The sequence below is a fragment of the Corvus cornix genome, chromosome 15 (assembly GCF_000738735.6).
Source record: "Corvus cornix cornix isolate S_Up_H32 chromosome 15, ASM73873v5, whole genome shotgun sequence".
Classification (NCBI taxonomy): Eukaryota; Metazoa; Chordata; class Aves; order Passeriformes; family Corvidae; genus Corvus; species Corvus cornix.
In genome coordinates, this window is record NC_046345.1 from 3,595,369 (window position 1) to 3,613,298 (window position 17,930).

Below are 17,930 nucleotides of genomic sequence, written 5' to 3' on the forward strand. Positions count from 1 at the left end.
AGTCGGTGGAGGTCCAGGGATCAGTGTGGGATGTAAAATCCAGGAATCAGGCCGGGATTAACCTGCCTGCAGTTATGGGCTCGTGTTTTGTCAGAAGCCTCTTCATGTTTAGGGTTCCCGGTCCATCTCTCAAACACAAGCTGGTTTGGGAAGTCCTGAGAAAAACTCAGCTGTGAAAAGCACCTGGGACCCAAAGCACCTCTGCTGGACCAAACTGGAAATACTTCAGTTTTCTCCAAGGAATGAACATCTCTCCAGTTTTGCACTTTAAAAGCCGTAAGATGTTTCTTTCTTTGTTAAGGGTTTCCTCCTTGAGAGTGCTTAAAGCTTTTCCTGCAACCTAAATGTTTTCTATCACCTCATCCCAAAGGACACATCCCTGTCCTCCTTCCCAGGGTGATGAGGAATGAGCACAGGTGACACCCTCCTGGAGCTCCAAATCCCCCATCCCTCAACCATCAGCTCAAACCAGCGATTTACAGAGCTCGAGCGGAACAGCAAAGGCACAGCCCTGGACCCGCGGCAGGGATGTTTAGCCTGGGGGTTTCCAGTTAATTTGGGCATTTTGGTCTCAGCTGAGTCCAGCAAACAGCAATCAGGTAATGGGGGAAGATCTGCACCTGAGAGCTCAGCAGATCCAGCCCCTTTTGGGTAAGGACTGTGGGGTTTAAGGAGAAAACCCCCACCATGAGGGATGTGTGTGCAGAAAATCCCTGTGTTCCCCTGTGGAGGCCTGAGCTCTGCTGGGACCAGGTCCTCGTGTTCCAAGGAAAATTGAAGTGTTGTTGTTGAAGTCAGTCTGACTTAACTCAGAGCTGAATACAACAGCCCTGACACATCCCAAAGCAAACCAGAAACAGGCAAACATGACCTGTGTGGAAAAACAGCCTTTCCACAGGGGAGGGGAAGGACAGGCTTCACCTTGGAGAAACCAGAGAAACACCCCAGTGCCTTGAGGGACACCCAGCACATGAGTGCCTCAGATCTTACCACTCTTGCCATGGCACATGACAGGGATTGAAGAGAATTTGGATTTACCACAATTTCCTCTTGTGGAGACCTCCAGCACAGCCCAGTGCCCCTCCCCACTCCAATCCATCCTTTTGCAGCACCCATAGAGCTCTGGGCCAGCAGGAATTGGTGTTGGGCTGTGGGGACACAGGCCCTGGAAGGTTCATGGCCGCTCCAGCCATTCCATGTGTCAATTAGATATTCCTACAAGTATTATTATGGAAAAACAATTGGCAATCAGCACGTACTCCTCCTCTCTTCCTCCACTGACCAAAACAACCCAACCCCAGCAAACAGCCATAAAACACGCTGGAGCTTTTGATCAAAACCCACAGCAGGACCAGCAGCTCCTTTTCTTCCCTTCCTGCTGCCATGGTGGGACAGGACCCATCCACCTCCACCCGGGGGAGCCTGAGGAATGACCCAGCCTCGGGGAATGCAGCCAGGCAGAGAACACAGCCCAGAATAGGCACCTGTGTCACCGAAACTGCATTTGGGGAGACAAAAAATCAAACCATGGAGGACAAAGGTGTGGCAGCACAGCCAGCGAGGAGGGGTGACTGTGTCCCTTCGAGAGCAGGCACATCCCAACCGGTTCCATGTGTGCTGGCACTCAGCACAGCAATAACAGACATACAGGGTGTTGGACGAGGAGGGAGAAAAATTATAGAGCTATAAAGGAAACCACAAGTGTGATTCAAAGGGTGAAAGTAAGTTTGTGAGAGAGCCTTAACAGGTAATCTGTGACATCTGATCTAGCGAGCTTAGTAAGAGGTTTTTGATTAATCAGCTGTAGAGGGAAGGGAAACATTTCTTCAGAGTAGGAAAATGGCTCCAATTCAGAGAAATACATTGAAAAGATAAAACCAATGGCTGAGGACTGCCCAGAAAAGGCGTTTGGGGCAAACGGGTCCCACTCACTGCAGAAGTAGAGGGGAATTCAGTGGGGCACCAGGACAGAGCTGGGCATTCCAGTGACAAACTTGTTCCTAAGCAGATGCACCAGCGCTGCAGCTGTCCGAGAGCAGGCACTGGGTAGGGAGTGGCTGCCTCCCCACAGCATTTTCCACACGGCAGTGAGGGACCTCAGGCTGTTCCTGTGTCCTGTGCGGGCCAACAGCTGAGTGCCCAGAGCTGGCACACACTCACCCATCCCCACCGAGCCTCCTGTGAGCAGTGATAAAACGGACTCAGGTTCCCCATTTCACCAGAAATTTAGTTCTCTAATTAAAAACCAGAGGAAATGGGTCTGGTCTCAGCTCCAGCCCTCTCAGAGCAACACTTGCACTCAAGGTCAACCCCTCAGTGCACAGAACAATGAACAGGAGCCGAGCTTTGCGTCCTCCCACGCCCCTGTGCTGCTGCCCAGCCCCGAGCAGGGCTGTAGCAAACAGTGGCCCCACATGCAGGGCTGCTGGAGCTGCACCCCTCAGCTGGGAGGGGCCAAGCCTGAAGCTCCAGATCTGAGCTAAACCAAACACTGCTGTTTAAAATCACCTCTTGCAGCTCAGACAAATCCAAACCAAGAATCCATGGGTTTCCAGAACAATTTATTTCTCTATGTCAGGCCCTTGGAGAGCAGTAGTGTATATGTTGTGATAAACTGACACTGAGAAGATTTAACAATTTCTTCATTTAATAAGTGATTTTCACTACATGGTATTGTACACTGTCATCTGTTCAAAAAAGATCAACAGTTTTTAAAAAACAAGATTCTGTGAGAGATTTATATAAACCAGTGATCAAGATCAACACCTCTGGTTGGCTTATCAAGTGAGTTTCTAGGTTTCTTTGTAGAACAAAGTCTTTATGCTGAAATGCACAAACCCCTTCCAGCAGATCCAGAGCCATTTGTGTCACTGCCCCGGGACTGCTGTCTCAGCACTGTGATCTGCTCGACTGAACGCACAGGAACTGTACAAAAACATGTTCACTTGGAGCATGGACAAGCCTTTCTATTTGCTATTTCCAGCCAGGACTTCCTTTTCTCTCCGAGAGGAAGGCGTGGATGGGAAGCCCGGCCAACACAGCAGGGGGGTTGTGTACAAACGGGTTTCTAAGCAAACTTTGGCTTCAGGAAAGAGACACAAACACTTAAAATAATGGCTTTAATTGTCATTGAAGTATACGGAGAGGGACGTGTAGCTGAATTAAATATACATCCTACCAGTGGTGCTGGCAAGGTTGAAGGTTATCCCTAATGTCGACAGCAATAAAACTAAACGTGTACATGACAAGACATTAAAAGAAAAGCAATCCCTTTAAAACGAAATAAAACATAAAAAAAGTTCACAGTGGTTTGTATAAACAGTATGTAATTGCTGACAGGAACAATCTCTACTCTCACAGCACACGAGTGCCCTCTTTAGATCCTAAAGAACAAGATTTACACTACTCATGGTACAGGTCCCACCAGCCCCTCAGTTACCCGGCTGGCAGGGAGATGCTGTGGAGTGTGCAGCTGGAACACCGACACAGGGGGACTTTCAAACTCTTTTCCTGGGAGGGAGCAAAGTCTTTCATTCGCTGTTACAACCAGCAAATGCCATTCATCAAATGGAAAGGAAAATCACAAACACATTATCTATTTTGAGCAAGCTGAACAGCACACATGACAGGTTTAAAAATGGAGGTTATAGACTATGATACAAGTCCCAACAAGGCAGTGCCAAAGTGACTATTTCTTGGCTTGTTTTGTGATCATACCCCTGGGAGGTGTTACGGGTCTGCTGGAATTGGGCTTCTTCTTCTCTGCAGGTTTCAAAATCTGAAAAGACAGAGGGGTCATTTAGCAAAAAGTTTTAGCTGTCTTCCAGTCAAACAGTAATTCACTGCTAAAGGCACTACATGGGTCTTCTGGACAAGTTTAAATGTGCCAGGAAATCAATGTGTTTCCTGCTCTGTGCTAGGCCGGGGCTTGGGATCAGCTGCTCCAGAGCCCACAGCAGTGGGAGCAGCTGACAGCCAGCACCTTCGCCTGGGTGATTTAATTCCAGGATAAAACGGTTCCCCCTACTCACACCAGCACGGGCTTAGCACACTCTTGAAAATATGAGTGCAAACACTGCCCTGTCTATATGTGGCAGCTGTAAAGATCTATCTGAAACAAGTGTTACTGTTGTTTAACAGTAAAACATTGATTCAAAATAGCACAAATGTCATGAGTGACCTCACTAAATAGGAGGGAAAATCTTCAGACACCGTACCTGGAAAGAGCACATTAGTGTTTCATCCACGCTCATCATGGCACCCGCGTTATCAAATTCTCCACAGTAATTTGGGGCAGAAAAGAGAGTTACCAATTGTCTTTTTGCAAAAAACTCGTATCCATCTTCAACAACCTTTAGAGATAGAAGCGAAAGAGTTAGTCTGGGCAGCTTCCTCCTGACAAGGTGTAAAGCAACTTTTTCCAGAGGCAGCAGCTGAAAACCCGGCTATGTTTAAGGAGCATGAATTCCAAACTTTTACACCAAAACAGGAGCGTCCCACGAACCAGCTCAGCAACAGAGTCCATTAGCATTGAGAAAACCCTTGTTCAGGAGAGTCAGTTTATATTAAAATGTTCATTATAAGGGCTGTTAAACACTGGGACACATTAAGAAAACCTCACAGATATTTACAACTTGGCTGGACAAGACCCTCAGCACTGTGAGCTGGACCAGGTGACCACCTCAGGTCCCCATAACCTAAATTATTCTATGGTTTTAAGTACAAAATGAAAATACCTGATGAGCTCTACATATGAGATCCAAATCATGTTTATGGAGAAACTTAGCAACCACTTCAGCACCAAAAGTGAAGGACACTCCTCTGTCATTTTCACCCCAGCCCAAGACATCCTTGTCAGGGTCAGACCACAGGAGATCACACAGGAGACCTTGGTCCGGTACATCCGTGGGGCGCATGATTCGTCTGATCTGCTCCATTGACTGAAGGTCTGGTGACAAACCTGTTCACAGGGAAGACACAGGCAGGCCACAGCTTAGTCCAGCTTTGCTCTGCAACACTGACATTCATCCAGGACAAAAATAACTTGTATTCAAAGTGATTCACCGCTGCCATTTTATGCAGCTCAATGGCAACATTCACTGATGTTTTTTAAAACCAGCATTTGTTCTAAAGCATTTGGAACAGAAGTCACTTTCTAGGAGATTTACTGGAAGCAAGATAAAGCAAGGCCATTTCCACGTTTTACAGGATTACAGTAATCTCACTAATATTTTGCAAGTGTCTGATAAAAGAGCTGTTAAATAAAAGAGGCATCAACACCAGAAATCATAGGGAATGTTCCCCGTGATGATCAGGCCCAGTTAAGATGAAATACAACATCAAACCCATCTCAGACCATTTTCCACTGATCTGAGTCCCTGGGCAACTGTAATGACTCAAAGTGATAAAACATTTAAGGTGCAATCTGTATTTTATGACCTGAAAAAGTGGCATCATGTGGCATAAACCAATTTCTACAAATTAAACCCATCAGGTCATAGAAGGCCTGGAGCAACCTGACCTAGTGACAGACATCCCTGCCCACGCTGGGGGAATTCTACCAAATGACCCCAAGGGTGCTTTCCAACCCAAACCACTCTGACTTCTATGAAAACAGGTATGTCCAGGACAGACATCAAAGTCCTGGCCATCTTAGAAAACCCTACAAGGACTCTACTCCAAAGGAGAGGCTATTAAACGTGCCTTTTGGTGGAAAAGGAAGGGCAGATCATCATGTCCAAACTGGCTCTGTGATTCACAAAACTGACACTCCTCGAGCCCAACCCTTCCTCACACACGAGCCAAGGCAGAGCAAAATCCCTACGTTTTGAAGCTTCAGCAAGGTAAACATGAAACTGCCATGACTGAGTACTCCAGTTCCTCAGACATCGCCTAGGAACTGCTACTCACCCCCGTGACAGCAGAATATTTTCTCATCCACAATAGCTGCAATTGGTAAACAGTTAAAACAGTCTGTGAAGGTTTTCCACAGCTTAATATTGTATCTTCTCTTACCTAGAGGAGAGTGGGGAGAAAAACCCAGTCAATGTGCTTTTCTAGCACAATCCAACCAACCAAACACAGATGCCTTAAGTTTACTGAGATTTGCAAAAAGTCAGCATTAGAGCCTACACATAATTTATCTTTTCTGATACCCACTGACTTATTTTATTGTTTACAGACAGTGGCAAAGGTCTCTCAGTGTGGCACAGCTTCGAGGACACCGTAAGTCTGTTCAACAGAACAACATTCCACTGTTGGCAGCCAGGCTCTCCAGTCCCAACTCTGCTTTGGAAAATCATCCCTTGGAGAATTTGATCTATTGCAGAAAATCTTGCCATTTGCAGTTTCTTCCAGGGGAAGACAGCAATTCTTGAAAAGCAGATTTTCTTTAAAATTCTGCTTTACCACATGAACTCACTTTCAGCAAATAAACAGGACTGAAAAACGAAACAAGGACTAAAAAATGAAACTGCTACAGTTTTATAAATTTCACAGGGACTCTCCCAGATATGAACCCTGAACATATTTGTGATATATGACTAAGCCTGTGATTAATCTCTGAGGAGACAACTCTGAAATACCACACATCTTTGTTTCCTCACTGGAGAACAAGACATGGAGTGCACATCTTGTCATCTGCAAGCCAAGTATGTCCCACCACACAAGTTCCAACATGCTTCGGTGCACAATTAATTTAGTAGTATCATCTCTCCATTATCTGGATTAAATCACATCCTTTGAAACAGGAACATTGGCTTCTGCTTCACAGTGAAACTACTTCTTGTGTTCGGGTAAGGTCTATGTACAGCCCCCATCCACAGTCTGTACCTGTCATCATCGTCCCTCAGATGAATGAAACAGAGGCAAACTTCAGTAATGCACATCAAATTAAATTCTCCCATCTCTCATTAGATGCCCTTATCAGATGACTTGTACCACTGAGATTTGTTAGTTAACACACCAGCCAACAAATGAAATTACCCACTTGGTTGCTGCTTTGTACTGTGAGGATCCAACAGGACCAGGGCAAGGACAGACTCCCCTTTCTGAAATAGGCCAAGGGCCCCTCTAAAGAGCACAGAGGGCATTTCAAGTCAGGAAGGAACCATCTAACACTGCCACCCTGCTGTCCCCAGCCAGAGGCACACACGCCTGTTACTTACATTCGTCGTAAAACCCATAAATTCTATTGATGCTGGCACATTCGTGGTTCCCTCGGAGGAGGAAAAAGTTCTCTGGGTATTTAATTTTGTAGGCCAATAGAAGACAAATTGTTTCTAAAGATTGTTTTCCTCTGTCAACATAATCACCAAGGAACAGGTAGTTGCTTTCTGGTGGAAAACCCCCATACTCAAAGAGTCGAAGCAAGTCATAGTATTGTCCATGGATGTCACCTGCAATGGGAATCAGACATGACACTTAAGTGACCCTTCACTACATCTTTGATTGATTCTAGAGAAAGAACAAGTCAAAGTTGCTTCAGAAAGAAAAAAGCTTGCAGTTAGATACTGCCCATAACATACTTAAAATGACAGTTAATGTATACAGAATTATCACATTTTGACATCTATGCAATGGTTAACTGCATGAAGTTGCATGTAGCTACTCAAAAATATTTGAGTGTGTAAAACAAAATCAAGATTCCAAGAAACCAACTGTGTTTTCTGGAAACACTCAGTAATTCAAATTCTAGCAGTGAAACTGCATCAAAAATGAAATTGATATTTCTGCCTTTGGTTTAAATCACGGGCTTGTTTCTGACAAGCAGAACACTAAATCGTGATTTTGGACTACCAATATTATAAATATGAAATGAGCTACTTCAAACTGAAGTAAGTCCTCTGTTTTAGAGTAAGGTAAAATGCTGTTTTCTGGAAGCTTTCAAAAGTGCATTTATTGAGGCTTTTAAGTTGACATTCTTCATTTCTTTAGCATAAGTAGACATGTACATGTGTGCAAAATGAACACTGCTGTATGCAATATGGTGAAACCAAACCAGAAAGTAATTCCAAGGAACAGAAATTTAAGTTTCCAGCAGGATTTTAAAATACTGTCAAACCACTATTCAGCTTTGCATGGCAGCACAATAAATACTGGGCTTCCTCATTGTTTCCCCTTGTTCAGTCACAATTGGGCCAAACATTTTTTATTTGATAACTTCTTTCCAAAACTTCATGTCAATCTCTCCCCCAACCTGGTAAAACTGGACCAGCTGCTTTTTGGGTTTGGATTATTTTGGTCCCAAATACAACTCCCACATGTCACCCCCTCTCCACTCCTCTGCCCTACATATCCAGCAGGGTTTTATTTTGCCTTTTGCTACAATTATTTATTAGTTTCATTGTTAGTAAGTGAAAGTAGCATCTGGCACTTGTTCTCTCCTTACGGTCTGTATTTACCTGACACCTCCCCCAAGATCAAACCAAAACTCACAGTACTCACCACAGATTTTCAGTGGAGCTTCAAGTTCTAGTAGAATAGGCTGACTCAGGAAGATTTCTCTGGATTTCAAGCACAGTCCTCTAATTTCATTCTCTTGAAGTTGGACGTTTTTGCCTGGTTTTGATCCTCGCACTGTCAGGAGGAGCCAGAAGTCAGTTATCAAACCCAGCGACATCCCTGGTGTTATTTTAAGAGCCTGACTAAATGCCAGAGTAGCACTGAATGAGAAGGTACCAGGGTAAGATCGGGGTACCAGGGTGAAATGGCAGTGCCAGGGAAACCCCTGGGGAGTGTGTTCTGCTCCAGTCGTATGCTTCTATCATTTAACAGAATTCATGGCTCAACACTTCCCCCGTTAAAAATGTCACATTTTAAATAGCATCAGTTTAGTTCTATTTAGTTCTAAAACCCATCCTGGACAATGTCACTATTTACATGCTATTTTTTAGTGAAGCAGTTATATGCTTGTTCTCTGGAAAGCTGTCTGAACTTGAGAAAAGGGCATCTGCCATTCTGTCACCAACAAATGTGCAAGTTTCCCTAAACCAGCAAATCGCCTTGCCCAAGACAGTACCTAAACAAGACCACAGCACCACTAAACCCTGTACTGCCCCGTTCTACGCTACAGCTGGAAAACAGGGAAGAAAAATAAGCACAGGACTGGAAGATCAGGCCTATCAGTAAGGCAATAGTTTTGGATCATGACGACAAAACAGCTGTCATCATCACTGCCTTTGAGCACAGTAAAAGGTAAGGCAGTAGGAGATCAATCTCCCAGCCCGCAAAGTACTTCCCCCTCCTAACTCCCATCCTTCACACCCTTCCAACACTGCTTCAATCTCCCCCACTGCAACAATTCCCAACAGTTTGTTCCTTTAACACCCATTAAAACTTTCCTTCCTGCTCTGGACAAGGACATCAGCCTGGCCTGAACAAGTTTCACACCCCCTCTTCTGCTGCCCAGAAATACAAAGGACATTTCTACAGCAGCAGTGCTGTAACCATGGCACAAATTGCATGCAACAGCATTTATCAGGGTTAAGATTGGATTAAAAAAAAATTGTGAGTATGCCATTACTGGTGAAGCCTGTATTTTTATTTGGTGTCAAAACCAGTGAGAACATGTAACAGTGATAAGGCTGAAGAACAAAAAGGAGGAGTATCATCTACAATGTAACCCATTGGTTCAGCCACATCAAAGCCAAATCACCAAGAACTTGAGTCTCAGATGCCTGGAAACGCTCTGCCAACACCTCCAGAAACATAATCCCTCCACTGCTAAGGCTGCCAGTTTAGGTGACTTACTGTGAGCAACTCCTATGGCATTGAGACTGAAGAATCTATGCCCTTATCCAAAAAAGTCTGGTCTTTAATTGCAAAAAGAGCAAGCAACAAGCCTGAATCCTTTCAAACACAAGAACCTATGTAGTATTATCTTCCTGAAGTCCTAAATAACTTGGTATCTAGCTACCATTTCAGTCTAATTCCTTTGCTACTGTTTAACCTCAGAGTGAGAAATCTGAAAGTTCCAGATGACTCAAATCTCTGCCGTCACTGTGGGCCTTGCGCTGTATGAAGCCAAGTGAGAACTGCAGTGGGAAAGGCTGGGGGTGCTCGAGGCAAGTTTTAGGAACAGCAAGAACAAAAAACAGTTGTGTTCCAATTTCTCACTAGCACAGAAGCTTCTGACTTTTACACAGGCCTCTGATCAAGCACAGAAAACGCTGTTCAGTGAGCATGCACCTTATCTAGACCGCGAATAAAATAATGACTGTGTAACAGCCGTGAAATCCCGTGTCACTGGATGTGATCTCTACGGGCACTTGCAGTGTTACTGCCTACACAATCCTTCCCTGCACACTGACTCCCAGAGACCCCCAGTCATGGTGGCACTGCCTGCCCTGCAGAACCACTGACAGTACCCTAAACCATAACACCTTTCCTCAAACAACCTTCGAATGAAACTTGAGTTCAAATTACAACGTATACTGACAGTGACATTACTGCAGGTCAAAAGTCATGGCTTTAACAGTGTTCTCTTTCAAGCGCTACCTGCTCCTTCATTCCTCACTGCCCACGTGTTATCACTCACCACCGACGTTCCATGCCAACATTGGAATTACCGCTGCACTTCATGTCTTTCATTAGTATCTCAGAAGTAATGAAGCATGTAAATGAAAGTTAAATTTTTGTCACAGCAGTTTATCACGCATGAGGCTTTTCATCCACACAGTAATTTTTTCATCCGTACAGTAATTTTCCAAAGACTCCTGAGCAACCAGCAAGTTACTCAAAATGCCAAATATCCAGAAGCAATAAAGAACAGAAATTTTTAGAATTAAGTGACAGACTGGCTGAACTGTAAATACAAAATAGACATTCCCTTAATCCTAAATTTTACAATTCACCTTTGTTTTTGAGATAATACAAAATACTTGTATTTAGTTTTCTGTGAAGCCAAAAATCTACTTGCCATGATTTGATCTTCTCAGAAATTGCTAAAACCAAACCCCGTATTTCACATCCATAAATTAAAAAGTACAAAATATTATGCAGACTATGCAATGCACTGAGTCACTAAAGCTCATGAATAAAGCATATGCATTGGTTTTTGCTCAAGATTAAATGATCTGAAAACTGTTTCAGACACAGGTTTTCTTGGTTTTTCCAATACATTTTTCTTGAACTGGTATAATCCTCACACAGTTTTAGTCACCTGCCTGTAGAAAACCTTGATAAGGTGAAATGATGCTTTGCTGCACTCCCCAGACTCACTAGGACAGACACCATGGATGAAAGAACAGGAAAGTTTGGTTCAGCTCTGCTTGCCAGTGACATCTTCACCACTTTGTCCAACATGGAGCCAGCACAGAGGAGACGAGTGTGTTCAATTTCTTCTGACATTAACCTATATATCCTGAAAAGCTGGGAAACCAAAAGTGGGTTTGGCTTCAGAAGAATCAAAAATGCAGAAGTACATCTTGGTTTGAGGAATCTGTATTTTTACTGCAAGGATTTACTCATCCACAATGAAAGAGCTGGCACAGAAATGCAGGATATTCAGTCTTAATGACTTCTTAAAAGGTTTCTCTGAATCTTCAAGTTACTTAGTCCTTCTAAGAAAGGCAAAAATAATACCCTGTGAAAAACATGTTGTGTTTACAGCTTGTTTCTCTGCTTTGGACCAAAATAAGGCAGCTTGTAGAGCTCAGACAGTATGATACTAATTGACAGCTTGACATAAAGTCAAAAGAGCAGCTCAATAGTACTGTACAGGCACATTTGCCCTTTCAATGCATAAAAAATAACCTCTCAGAAATGACAGTCTGGAACTGACAGTGGAACAAGCTAAAGATTAATCACTTGGGGAAAAAAGTCAGCCTATTTCAAGTGGTATTTTATTTGTGTCTGAACACACTGCTGCAGCATTTCCAGACAGCAAAATGTTCCCACCCTCTTTAGGCAGAGATGTTCCTGTTCTTAGAAATCATTTCTCTAGAGCCCGAATTTCAGTGTCCAGTCTGGGCAGTCTTCTAGCACATAAAATCTTTTCTACTGTACGAATATGAGAAGTTGTAAAAAAATAAGCTCTTCACTAGATGGAAATGACTACAGAAAAAAATCCTTCCCTGGAGCCTGGATGATCTCTGCAGAGGCACTGCTTTGAACACAGGGCCCACTATTAAAATTAACAGTTTCCAAGACAGGGAGAAACTGATGGAAACAACAAGAGATACCAACGCTAAAATGAGCGTATTATAAACAGTGCAGTATGACAGGCGCCCAGCAGAGGGGGAAAGGAAGGAGAAGGAAGAAGAGCAAGAACTTGAGGCACCCCTGTCATTACGGAGGAAGCAAACAGCGAGTACAAAGTGTAGCTGCAGCTGCCAGGAGTTAGAACACTGCCTGACATTGAGAACGATTCTACATTTCCCTGGGAGGGATAAATGGGTCAGGAGCTGTGGGATCGAGAACGTACAACAGTCTGAAGACCATATGCATGCAGAGTACAACAGACTCCCACATCCCAACCCATCCCCAGCATTTTCCAATACCTGCTTTGGTGCCACACAGTCCTTTACGTCATTCAAGGTTAATATGAAAGGGACAGATACTTAAAGAAGTATTCGAAAATAGCAGGAAGTTCAAAAATGCCAGAAATTTCAGTGATGCAAACATCTCATTTCCATTCAGTATTGCATTAAAAGAAGCAGCTGAAATACTGTCAACTGAAGTGTGAGAATCAAGTTCTCCTACAGAAAATGTTTTAAGGAAAATAGTCTATCTACAGGTCAGTTCATTTTTCTGGCTTATTAAACAAGTCTCTCAGTTTCACCATGTTTTACATTAAGATGTCTGCAATCATAGTGACATTTCCAAAAATACTGCAGGTTGGTTTTAATCTAGTTTTTAGCAGTTCCCAATGACAGTTTCACAGTCAGTTTTGCACCACAGGCACAAAGGGAATAAATAACTTGAAAGTGGCTGATGTAAAAAAAGGTTTTACTTTACTGCAGGCACTACCAGCTTTGATCAGATCGCTTCAAATTCAAAACTGAAATGGAAAAGCATCTCCTCGGTGCACAAGGCTCCAAAAAGAAAAAGTTCCAGTCTGCTTTCTAGTATGTCAAAAGTCCACAGCAGTGTTCTCAAATGGAAGATTCTGCATGACTGCAAGTTTTTCATCTTGTAACGTATTTCCACACTGCAGACAGGTGAGGAGCAACAGGTACTCACACTGATCACAAACAGAGGTGACAAATTCCTCTGCTTCACTGACTAGGCAACAAGCACAGAATTTAACAGACTTATTTGAATCCATGGCATTGCTAAGAATCTAATGCTTGTCTTTGGAATTGAAGGAGTTTCTATTTCCCACCCTTAGAAACTGCTGCACCACAGCAGGAAACAATTAACATTATGCTACACAAACTAGGGAAAATGATATGGTTTGAAGGCAAAAAGTGCTGCTTGTCCATGAGAAACTTCCTCACAACATCCCAACTCATCCACAAGTAAATGTGACTACACTTGAGATTAACATCTCTGAGAACCTGACTCTTACCCCAGTATATGAAGCTAAAGAGCAAGCAACCCTGCAGATCCAATTAATGCTGTATTTAGCAGAAAGGTGAAAAAAAATTTAGAGGACTGCATTTGTAAGAAAACATCTTCTCTGTAGCTAGCAAAATCTTAACCATGCTCTTTAGCTCAACTATTTTTAATAAGTATATGATAATCTTTCCCCATTTAAAGGAAATTAAGAGAGAATATCGCCTTGACATCTCTACAACAGGCTTTACTGGGAATAGAAATCTGTGGGCGTACAAACAGAAATGTTTAAGGATTTAAGAGTCTTTTTGCTGATTTTAGTGCACTAGCCAGGATTTCAGCTTTCAGAATGGCTACCACCATTGTAGCCTCGCATGGCTTTATCCAAAGTAGCCTCCATTCATTAGTTAGTTTTCCCTTAACAGTGCCTGCAGAGGATGCAGCACAGGAAAGATTTGCAGAAACACGTTTCAACTTGGGTCACTTAGGTATGTTGCAACTGTGTTATTTTACCCATTATTTATTGTAACCATGGTAAGACTAATACACTTGCATCGTGTTTTCTAAATATGTGACTGTGAGCTCCAAACCAGACCCTACTTATCTGGAAAAGCTGCCAGCACACGAGATGAAGGAAATGGATAAGGGGCTCGAGTCATAGGAACACCATCTGACAAGACACAGAAAGGAAGCCATGCTCACACTCAGGGAGTCTCAGGATTTGTCACTCATTCTTTAGAGAAGCAAGCAGGAACTCTGCCATTTCCTGGAACCCTTCCCAAGACCATACAGGTGCCACTGATTTTTTATCTTACAAGGAGTTTTTTAGCTTCTTCTTGTCTGCTGGCAGTTTGGACTTAGCACACACTCAAAGCCACAGTTGCTGCCTACAGCACCCCTGCTAGGAGGGGCATAATTTGCTCTCATGTTTGACCCCTCTTATTCCTCAGGAAGGTGAATTAGTTCCATCAATATCTGAGCCTTTATCCACTATCAAGGACACTTAAAAACATTTCAATACTCAGTGCAGGGCACTGTTACTTACTACACTTTAGGAGTCTTATTCTTGTGGACATTACAGTTACCAAAAGTCACAAAGTCAGACAACCTGTATGCAGGAAATTGCTCCTAGCAGGACAGAACCCTCATCAGTAAAGAAGGGAGCAAATATGAATTCAATTACAGCAAAAAAAGTCAGTATTTTCAATGTTTTCCCTGAATGGCTTTCCAAGGTTGAGAACAATGCTACTGAAAAATGGTTTTTTGTGACATTTCAATGCCAAATGGTTCTGTACTATAAACATCTGGAGCAAGGAAGACTCTTCAAATATTTACCTTAGAATGAGAAGCTGAAGTATATACTTCCAGGCCTTTTAAAGAACAAGCTAATAATTTCACCTAAATAGCCTAATGTGGGTGGGAGAACATCACTATTTGGGGGAAAAGTAAGAATAATGTGAGTTGAGCAGAGGAGTCAGGATAGAAAGCAACTAAAATCCCTCACGAATACATTATTAATACCCAGTATTAAGGACAAAAACAAGAGTAATTTATTATTCACCCTTCACTTTACCTCAACCATTAGACTTGATTCACTGCTTCTTCCAAAAGGGCAATGCTAAAGCATATGATAGCACAGGTACCAGCCTAACTGTATCTGCTCACTGATTTCCAGGATTTCAAGTATCTCCTTAGTACTGGGGTTTGTTACCTGTACAAAGAGCTAAGCTTCCTGCTCATACTCTTTAAATTTTAGTAGCCAAGTCACCTAAAGTTAACTGCTATAAAAACGTGTAAGTATTTAAAGTTTAAAGAGAGCTATAATGGAATACCAAATTGCTCTAAAATTACAGCTTGCACAAGGATTTGGGCAATTCAGTTTGTGAGCTGATTATTAAACCAGATTTTGCAGTGTTTTCATGCCTGAGTATGATTTTAATCTGTGTGCAGCCTTGTCTGAAGGGGTATCCCTTGACACAGAGCTCACGGGCATACCACACTTTGTGTAACTAATATTATGCACTTGTTCTGCCAGAACTGCACTGAAAAACAATAATTTGTTTGATCTAAATCTAAAATGCAGTGTGTGCTAAAATGCAGCAATATTTTAGGAAAAAAAAAGTATAAAAGTGACATTCAAAAAGGTCAGTCATTACTCTCTGTCTGGCAAAGATGTTTAGAACAGACATTTAATAATCAAATAAAGCACTAGCATAGGTTACTAACACCAGTAATTGTTTTAAATATTGAAAGACAATCATTGCCTCAAGGAATCCAAAATCCCAGCAGCAATATTAATAAAGGAAAAAAAAAAATTAATTTCAGTTCTGGCAGCTGATGCAACCTCAGGTAACGTCTGTAATTGCATGAAGCACCTCTTAAAAGATGTCAGTAAACCTGAAGCCTGATTTATGAACTCTTATCTGCTCCAAACATCTCATGATGATATAAACTGAGTAGAAGCAGAACATACTGACATACTACACCTTACTACTTTTTGAAACTTTAAACAGAGAAATCACTCATATTTCTTTCAAGGAAAAGGTCTAATCCATACTTTTAAAAATTGAAATTTCCACTTTGAAAATATCACATTAGTTACACTAGGAGAAATCAGTAAGGACTGTAACTAATATGTGCAGTTAAACTGAGCATGTATTAATATGTCACCAAACATATGACATACGAGACCTGACATTTACAAGTAGTACTACTGGATTTTCAGGAAAATCCTGGTCTAACTTTATGAAGGGAAGTCTTTAAATAATTGAAACCAGGGCAATTTAAATTGGTAACAGGCAAAACCCAAAACGGATCAGAGGAAAAACCCCATTTACTTTTACTTATTCAATAATCCCATAATTCATCTATAGGATTTTTTAACTCCAATTGATTTCTAGAGTAGCATTTCTGTTCCTCTGCCTGACCTTTTGCTATCCAAGCATTACACAAGCAAAATCCTGTAAGAAGGAAAGTGTGTAAGAAAAGACGTTTCTTCATTATTTTTCTCAGCAACCTCTCAGCTGACTTTGTGCCAAATGGAAAAAAGTTAAATCCCTGACCAAGCTTTTCAAGAGTAAGTCCAGATGAGATGCCTGCCCTGACACATGTGAAACGAGACTGGATCAAGAGAGCTTCCTTCTCTGAATAATTATGGTTTTCCTTGATGCCTGGAAAAGAATTTGTCACTGGCAACTTCTCAGCCTTTTGCCTAAAATCTGTCAATCCCAGTCCAGTGCTGATCCCTGCAAGTGAAGGGATGATGCTGGAGACACCCCCTGCAACTTTCAGGTTTTTTTTTGATTTACAGACTCCCATGCAACTCTTTTCACCCCAAAGCACCAACAATACCAGAAAATAAGCCCTTTTTCAGACTGTCTGAAACACCAAACCCCAACCCTCTATTCACACCTAAAAACCCACCATATGTTACGAATTAAGAGCCAAAATCCTGTGGCAGCTTTAATGCAAGTAGCTAATCAAAGCTAACCCCACTGAAACCCATGACAGTCTCCTCCCGACTTGCTGAAAAGCTGCCTCAACACTCTTGAAACGCACTGAGTCTTATTTCCAGAACCCCACGACTACCCAGCCATGCACTGATCCCATGTGTACGCGTGAAAGGCAAGAGAACACTCCAGGCTTTTTAAAAGATCTTCCTACGAAAATACTACTAAATTAAGCATCCTCTCAGAGCTGCTCGGGACGAGAAGGGGGCAGCCGGCTGGTCCCAGCATTGCACCGGGGGATCAAAAGGCAGAACCGCCTGGGAAACGCATGGGCTGAGGGGAAAGTTGGGGCTGCGGGGCTGAGCCAGGCGGGGAGGCGGCGGCGGCGGAGACCCCAGGCAGACAAAGCGCCTCTCGCCCCTCCATTTTGGTGTCCCTTCAGACCCCGCCGGGCGGGCGGGACGCGGCGCATTGGCCCCGCCGCCCCCCCCCCCCCCCCAACCGCGCCGTCCCCGACCCTCACCCTCCAGCAGCCGTTGGATGATGCTGTCGATGTTGAGCTTGTCTATATCCGCCATCGCCTCTCAGCGGCCGGGCGGAGCCTTCCCCGCCGCTCCGCTCGCGGCTTGGCCGGCCCAACTCCGCTCCTCGTTCTGTCTCGTTTTTGCCCTTTCCTGCTCTGCGCCTTCCCTCGTTCTCTCTGCCCCCCCCCCCCGCCCCCTCAGCACAGAGCCAGCACTGAACAAAATGGCCGCCGTCCCCTCAGCGGGCTCGCCTGGCGCATGGATACTACGAGCGCGACGCGGCTCGTCGGGAACCCTTTATAGGCCGGGCGGGAAGAGCGGGCGGGGTGATGCGTCTCCGCTTGCGGGATCCTTCCGCTTCCGGGACGGGAAGTAGTGCGGCGGTGCCGCCTCCCGGTGTCGCGACAGTCACAGCGCGGCGGAACCAGTGGTGGCAGTCACAGAATCCCAGAATCCATTA

The 17,930-nt window shown here is 43.5% G+C and overlaps 1 protein-coding gene across 1 annotated transcript; it reads right to left on the reverse strand.

The window, feature by feature from the left end:
• Positions 1-2,544: 2,544 nt before the first annotated feature.
• PPP1CC (protein phosphatase 1 catalytic subunit gamma) lies at positions 2,545-17,729 on the reverse strand. The gene is made up of 7 exons (XM_039560818.1): positions 17,470-17,729; positions 8,446-8,577; positions 7,167-7,397; positions 5,911-6,015; positions 4,737-4,960; positions 4,218-4,352; positions 2,545-3,778 (listed from the first exon to the last, which is right to left on the reverse strand). The coding sequence occupies exons 1-7, from the start codon at positions 17,522-17,524 to the stop codon at positions 3,689-3,691; spliced, it is 972 nt and encodes a 323-aa protein (XP_039416752.1). The 5' UTR covers positions 17,525-17,729; the 3' UTR covers positions 2,545-3,688.
• Between the last annotated feature and the right edge of the window lie 201 nt (positions 17,730-17,930).